General features: G+C 33.2%; 1 protein-coding gene across 1 annotated transcript in view; it reads left to right on the top strand.

Moving 5' to 3' along the window:
- Positions 1 to 2,651, top strand: part of LOC126750599 (spliceosome-associated protein CWC27 homolog) — a 29,249-nt gene extending 26,598 nt beyond the window's left edge. The window contains exon 5 of the mRNA XM_050460246.1: positions 1,895 to 2,651. Coding sequence (XP_050316203.1) covers positions 1,895 to 2,622 — 728 coding nt within the window. The 3' untranslated portion in view covers positions 2,623 to 2,651. The remainder of the gene's footprint in view (positions 1 to 1,894) is intronic.
- Positions 2,652 to 8,533: the final 5,882 nt, after the last annotated feature.

The raw sequence follows: 8,533 nt of genomic DNA on the forward strand, positions 1-8,533 counted from the left end.
ATAGATCTCATCAGCATATAACATTACTATAGTGCGCACGCTTGATCACATTATTATCAGTATTATTGAATCAGCTTTAAAGAGGTATGGGTTCCTGTTCATAATTAGAAATCTGCATTTAAATCTTTTCAAAAAGCAGTGATAAGATCAAAATTGGAATATCAAAAAAAAGAAAAATATCAGTGGAAAAGTAAAAGCGGTAGCCGAGTGCAATAACCGGGGCCGCCTATTTCAACATAACTCAAATTACAATTTGTTATCGGTCAAATATTATAATACATATAACATATATTATATAACATAAATTTACGTTATAAAGTTAGTAAACGATGCTATTAGGTTTAACAGTTTGAGTATGACTAGAGAGATCTTGGTCTTCAATTTAGTATTATAGTTTTAATAGTAAGATTACATAAATTGTCCACACGATTAAACGCTTTCTGCAAGTAAAATAAATTGCGTCGACTTGCAAGGATGCATCCAAAGCATTGCCTAAAAAGCTTCGACCAAGTTAGTTAGTCTGACAAGCCCTTTTTGCTAGAAATCCAGATTGATGCTCGCTGACCATACTGTGTTATTTCATGGAGAGCTGATCCGTAACCAGTGAATTTAAAATTAAATGCGTATTCATAGTTTCTGTCAACACATTTTAGGATAAAACACTTAAAAAACTTACAGAATTTTCTGCCCTGAGCATCCTATTAAAGAACGGTTATCGTTCTTGGTTGCCAATTTTAATTCAGCTCTAAATTTCTCTATAACTCCTTCATATCTTTTCCACTTTTACGCCATTTATTCTAATTTTATATAAGATAATCTTTATAATTTGACCAAAATACTAACGGGTAAATAATAATAAAGTGAATACAAGTGAAGGGAACCTTAGACTTCACTGGTCTTTTAGTTTATTTAGTTCGTTGAATGACAAGAAAAAAACGTAGTTCCTCTTTCAAAGTAATAAAGAGAATCAAAATTTGCTTGACGGATGTTGCGCTTTCGTCTGGGCTCATATTCGGGAAGTAATGATTTTCTAGGCGGAACCACCGTGTCGCTCCACTAACAGACTTTGCAGTCCGGATGATTGGTTAGTAGCTGGCCTGTCAGTCATAAAAATAATCTGTGTAGGTTTACATGTGTGCTAAAAGACATTTTAGGATGGATTTAAGTCATAAATAAGGAAAACATTATCAAAAACAATTTGATTCTATCAGAATATATGAACAAAATCTAGACGACTGATCTGACTGACTGAGTTTTCTTATAGACAGAGTCTACAAAGCATTAAGAACACTTTAAAATGTCTTAAGTAAACTATGACTGATCTGACTGACTGTTTTACTAGTCAAGGTTTTTCTGTCAAAGAAAAAATAGTTTAAAGTACTATTTACATTATTGAGTGAAATTGGAAAATGTTATTGTAATGAAAGAAAATCACATCAAATTCCAAGCTCTGCTTACATTCTTTTTTATGGTATTCTCAACGTTATTTTCTTTATTAGTCCCGTTATTTTCAACTTTTGAGTAGAAAGATGAATATAACCTTTGTTATTTAGAAAAAGATTTGTTATCAATTGGTATAGCAATTAATAATATAGGATCTCTTTTTTTTGTTTAACTATATGTTTATTCATGAATAGATTTTTCTGAAGAAATTCTGAGCCTACTTTAGACACTATGTATAAAATGCACAAAAGGGCAAGCCAGAGTAGTGCCAGTGCTACGAAAATGTCTACGGATATCTTTCTTAAAGTTCTGTAGGTTGTAATGTTCGGGAAATCCATGCTTTAGGAGTTAATTCTACAAACTCACCCTTTTCTATATATCAAAATTACATAATATATAAAATGTATCTAATTTAAATATTTAACCCATTAAAAAATTACCTTTTTTTTAGATGACCCAAAGCTCAGTTCGGAAACAGAAGTAAAAGAAAGTCAACCTGAAGAAGAAGAAACAATAGATCCAGAAAAGCAACTAGAAAATATCAGAAAGAAGTTGAAAACTAGTCATAGACCTGCCAAACTGAATCAAAAGCCATCAAAATCGGCTACTGTTGTGGATGTGGACGATGATGCTGATCTTGAAGAATATTATTTACATTCTGATAGGGACAAAGAGAGAAAAAAGAAGATGGAAGAACTAAAAAAAGAAATTCAAACTGTAAAGAAAGAGTATCAGCAAAACAAACTAAAAAATGAAGAAGAACAAAAAGAAAGGTCTAAAGAAGACGGTGAGAAGAACGAAACTTTCGAAGCATATAAAAAAGAGGTGGACATATATAGAAGCAGAAAGAAATCTCTGCCAAAAAAAGGTGCCGGCCGTGAAGAGTTCACTCTAAAAATGCTAGAGAGTTTTAAGCAAAAGTTACATTCGGCTAAGGAAAAGGAAGAAGAGGATGAAGAGGAGGAGAAGAAGGCTGAGACAAGTGAAAAGAAAGATAAAGATGAGAACGTGGATAAGGAGGAAAGTTGGTTGGGGCATAAACTTCAATTTAAAGACAATTTGGTACTGGCAAAAGACGCCAATACAAAGGATGATGATTGGTTCGAAATTTACGATCCGAGAAATACGCTAAATAAGAGGCGAAGAGGAGAACCTACAAAAAAGGATGTTAAAAAATAGTCAATAAAATTGTAATGGTAAAAAATCTATATCTTCTTTCTTTAATTCCAAGGCTTATCCTTAAGGCACGTTTTCCAATTTTATTTCACACTATTCTTAAAAATTTTAAATGGGCATTTAATGAAACATGCGATGAATCTTAAATTGATCCTGTTCGAGTTAGAAGATAATAAAAGGCACAAATGAATATAATGTATAATGATTTATTAACCGAATATTATAAGAACTGTTACAAAGAAATTAAGATGTTATTTCAACCTTATAAACTTACATATAGTGTTATACAATTATAAAAGAAGTGCTTATGCTGCGGTATTTCGATAAAAGTCCCCGAACCCATAAATTTTTTCTTAATGGTTATATTTTGAGATCCCGATGCCGCCATGAAGACTGTTTATTTAAGCTAGATAAAAATAATTATTGTTGAATGTTAGATTCGAACATCCCCTTGCAACTAAAATTATTTTTCAATTAGTCAAACAGACCCCTCTATTACTTAAGTATTCTAACTTAACCCTATTCAGAGGCTTAGTCAACATGTCAGCTATCATGTTTTCAGTTGGACAATACCTGAAAGTAACAACGTTATTCTCATATAATTCCTTGACAAAATGGTACTTTGTATCAATGTGTTTCGTCCGATTGCTAAATTTGTGATTTGCTAAAAGTTTTAAACAGCTTTGATTATCTTCATATATAACAACTTTTGGCTTGAAATTCACAAATATCTTTATTACTCCTTTCAACCAAATTGCTTCCTGACATCCTTCAGCCAATGCTATGTACTCTGCTTCGGTTGATGATACAGATACGCAATTCTGTTTTCTGCATCCCCAATTAATAGGTGAACCACGTAGCATAAATAAATACCCGCTATTTGATTTTCTATCTTTTTTGTCTTCTGCGTAGCTATATAATGTACTATCTGTTCCTTGTTGTCCTAAAACAAGCTTTTTATATTTACTTTTCTTTAAATATCTTAATACTCTTTTTGCTTCATTCCAGTCTACTTCTTTTGGATTTTTATTTTGTTGTTAAGCGTAGTATGGTGACACTGGCCAATATATCCGGTCTTGTATTTACTGCAACATGTAATAAACCACCAATTGTAGATTGAGAAGGGAGTCGTTTCGGCTGATCCGCCGCTCAGCACTGCTACCTGTGAGATATTTTGTGCATAACTCTACTTGTCTTAGTTTGTCTCAAAAAGTCTTAGACTTCTGCCGTACAAAGCTATATTTCTGGGAGGTAGTTGTCCCACTTCTTGAGGTGTTGGTTGTACCCCTTCCAGGTACTTGAGCCTCTTGCAGAGTTGGGTCGGACATTCACAGAGCAGGTGTTCTGCTGTTTCTGTGGCATTGCTGCAGAATCTACATTGGTCGTCCTCTGTTATTGCCTCTATTGCCTTTAGGTGATATTTCACTGGGCAATGACCGGTTAGGAGTCCGACTGCTGTTCTGATGTCTGATCTGTTCATGTCTAGGAGCTGAAAACCACCAATTAGTTGTTGGTATATTTCACTGTTCTTCATAGGCTTTTCTCTGCTAAGCTTATAATATCCAACATCCAACGGTATATGAGATTCTTTGGCATCTTTAATCATAAACTTACCCAGCAATTTGTCTATATAACTGGCCTGATTTAAACTAAATATTCCTTGCTCGTTTCTTTCAATCTGCATGCCTAAATAATTTTTCAGCAATCCTAAACTCGTTATTTCAAAATTACGTTTAAGTTTTTCTTCAAACGTATCAATTACTCGAGTATCTTTTGCTGCTATTAAAATATCATCCACGTATATTATTACGTAAACCCTTTCATTATTTATTTCCTTGATGTATAAACATTAATCAATATTGCTCTTACAAAATGTTTCTTTTGTCAAAACTTCATCAAGTTTCTGGTTCCAAGTCCTAGCAGATTGTTTTAGACCATATAAACTTTTATTTAACTTACAAACGAAGTTTGTATCTTCTTCTTTAAATCCCTCTGGCTGTTCCATAAAAATCTCTTCTGTTAGTTCTCCATTTAAAAACGCTGTTTTTGCGTCTAGATGTTTTACTATGAAATTTTGACTCCATGACTCGGTTAATAAAATTCGAAGAGTAGCCTACCGTACAACTGGAGCAAACACTTCATCGTAATCTACGCCGAATTTTTGGCTAAAATCCCTTGCTACCAGTCGTGCCTTGTACTTCTTCGAGTTCTGATCCTCACCGGTTTTTAACTTGAATACCCATTTACATGACACTATATTCTTTCCCTTCGGTGCTTGTATTAAATCCCAAGTTTTATTATTTTTGAATGACGTGATCTCTTCTTCCATAGCTTGCCTCTAGAATTTTCTATATCCTCTGTGTTTTCAAAATCTGCTACCTCTTTTTCTTCTACTGTTTCTGTCTCCTCCTGTTCCATCATAAACTCGATGGATTCTTCACTTTCTCTTTCTTTTTCTCGACACATATTTTCCTATCAGAAAACACTACACTACGGCTAATTGTAATACGCCCTGTATCTACGTTTAACAACCTATATGCTTTATATTCCTGAGAATAACCTACAAATATTAATAACTCAGTTTTTTGATCAAATTTATTTTTACATCTTTCCTTTGGGATGTGACTATACACTTTAGATCCAAATATTTGCAAAGTCGACACATCTGGTTTTACTTTATGCCATAACTCAAACGGTGTTTTTTCTTTTGACTTCGTAGGTAGGTGATTTTGCAAATAGTTGGCTGTCACTATTGCTTCCCCCCAATATTTCTTTGGTAAATCCGTATCGATTAGCATGCACCTAGCCATCTCGACTTAGCGACCTATTTTTTCTCTCTGCAACCCCATTTTGTTCTGGAGAGTACCCCGCTGTATATTGAATTTTTATACCTTTACCCTTTAAAAATTCCCTTAAATTATTATTAACGTACTCGCCACCCCTGTCTAACCTAATTACTTTCGGAACCCTGCCTAACTGATTACTCGTAAATTCTATAAACTCTTTTATACATTTTACAGTTTCATTTTTATGATTTAATAAATATATAGTTGTATACCTTGAAAAATCATCAATTAGTGTTAAAATGTATCGTTTACCCCCTGAAGTAACAGTCTTCATGGGACCGCAAACATCTGTATGTATTAAGTCAAGAATATTAAATGTATTGCTTTGAGAAAATGTCGGGAAACTCTTACGAATAATTTTACCTTTTACACAGCAGCCACAAGTTTCCCTAATCCTACAATCCTTAATATTAATCCCGATTTTCCTTTCCATTAAGTGTTTAACTGCATCCATGACACAGGGGTGTCCAAACCGTCGATGCCATGTATGCTGACAATCACTGGAATGCTCAAAAACACTCAGTGCATGGTCAAAAAGTCTCATGGTCTCGAAAGCTTGTATAAGTCGGGTGATGGCATCGCACTCGCAATCACTTTTCCGCGTAAAGCGATTTTGCACTCATTTTTATCGAACTGCACATCATATCCCGCACTTGGTAGCTTTTTCACAGATAGTAAATTTGAATCAAATCTCGGCACATACAAAATATTATCTATTTTTAAATTTTCTACTCCCGCACCAGTCGCACACTTAATGAGTCCTGTTCCTATACCCTGAACCTCGGAGTGCTGTCCTTTCCCCGCTAACCTCACAACGCCCTTTCTGCTACCGTCAAATTGGGTATAAAATCCTTTGTAGTTAACCATGTGGCTCGAAGCTCCCGAGTCCACATACCACGAAGCAGAATTCATTTTTTCGTCATTTGAGCTATCATTAACCATAAAACATGCATCATCAGTATTACTTTCAGTGACCTTATTGGCCTTTTCCTTTTTAAACGCTTTGTACTTAAAACAATCTCGTTTAAAATGGCCTTTCCTGTTACAAAAATAACACTGCTTTACTTCTGTGCTTGCAGTACCATTATTTCTGTTACCCTTATATACTGATTTCATAACTGACTCATCCTGGTTTCCTCCTGAAGCTCCCTGACGCCTCCTGTACTCATCGATTAATTTACTCTTTACGAATTCCAGTGTAAACTCATTCGACGACTTACTTTCCAGCGCTGTAATTAAAAAACTGTACGAGTCTGGAAGACTTCCCAGCAAAATTCCTGCTGCGAATCTGTCCTTAATTTCTTCCCCTAAGGCGGCCAATTTATTTAACAACTCTAGGAATAAACTGATATGTCCTTCCATATCACCTATCTATCTCCACAAACTCATATCTCCTTCTCCACTACCGTTCGCCTTGCCCGATCACCTCTTTCGTAACGCATTCGCCAGCTTACTCCTCAACTCAACCGTGCGTAAAGTTTTTCTTCAATAAAACGACTGAATATTATTTTTACACTTTTATTCGACAAAATTGAGGTATCAATTGATAATGATGGGTGGTGTTTATTACTCACAAATTGGCTTAATTCCCTTCTTTATTCTCTGTTTGTTCTTTTGTTAACTTTCTTGTCATAGAGTTTAAAATTTAATAGGTCAATATAATTACAAAAATCCATCAATTATGTTGCATTTTCCGATCGATCGGGTAAATTAAAATCACCACGGTTAAAATTTTACTACTGACAAAATCTTCAATTTAATTATTAACTAGACTATTAGGAGGAAAGTAAATTAAAGATAAAAGTATAAACTCGTCTTTGAACCTAATGTTAGCAAATAAACATTCAAGGCGTGACAGTCTGGATTTGAAATTTTAAAATAGGGTGCTATGAATGCTTTGAAAGTTTTAATTTTTTAATTATTTAAGTCACATAAATAAACGCATTTAATTAATAAAAATAGCATAGAAGGCTTTGATTCCTTGAATAGGCTGCGTTTTCACGCGTTCTTCAATTAGTTGTCAATTGACATAATACATGACATCTTGTTAAGCGCAATTATTATTTGTTATTTAAATATATTTGCTAATATTTTAAATGTATACCAATGAAGAAAAAGTTGATATGCCGTACGCTATATTCCCGCGCATACGTACTTTCATTAGATATGAAGGTGGTTATTTCTAACAATACATGTAAAAAGTTTATATTAAAATAATGTATAAACCTCATATTTTTTCTGTTTATTTACCGCTGGTGTGTACCTATGTTATGTTAGGTAAATGTTAAATAAAATATGTAGTATCAAGTATTGTATCAAGATACTGAAAAAAATATTGCATTGAAAAATTTGTTCTTTTGTACTCGAATAGTAATATGACGTTTGACAAAATATGATGTGTTATGTCAGTTGCAAAAAATAAGCAGGCGTGTCATTACGATGCTTCCTGTTCGTTCATTTTTGTTAATTAGTTTTTTTCTTATGGGCTTATTTATCAACCGATTTAAAAAATAATCATATCAAATTATTGGGAAAAAGAAATCGCATTTCAAAAGTGGTTGTTCCCAATAATGTGCTATTTAAAAAAATAAAGTAAATGCCAAAATTAATAGTTCGAACATTTTAAATAGGCATGTAAACGATTTAAGTCATAAAATGCAATAAAAAATATTTTTCCGTGATTACTTGATTAAAAACTAAAACTTTCAACGCATTCATGGCACCCTATTTTCAAATTTAAAAAAATGATTTTTTCTATGAGTATAAAATAAAAAGTAGCAAATAGAGTATCATTGTTTTCAGAACATCATTTTCTATCGAAATACGTAATAAAAATAAGAAAGTTAGTCTCTTCCTGTTAAACCGGAAGTGATGAAAAACAATAGAATATGTCAAAAGATGCTCTTATCATTATTCTATCAATATACCAAATTTCATTTGTTTATCTTGAAAAGTAAAAAAGTTATTAAGTGTTCCCTTTTTTCTGTGTCACTCGGTATATCAAACTCATTTGATAGGTTACTGATATAAAATTCCTGCTTTTATCCTTATTTTCTTAAAAAAAAAAC

This window comes from Anthonomus grandis, chromosome 2 (assembly GCF_022605725.1).
Source record: "Anthonomus grandis grandis chromosome 2, icAntGran1.3, whole genome shotgun sequence".
Classification (NCBI taxonomy): Eukaryota; Metazoa; Arthropoda; class Insecta; order Coleoptera; family Curculionidae; genus Anthonomus; species Anthonomus grandis.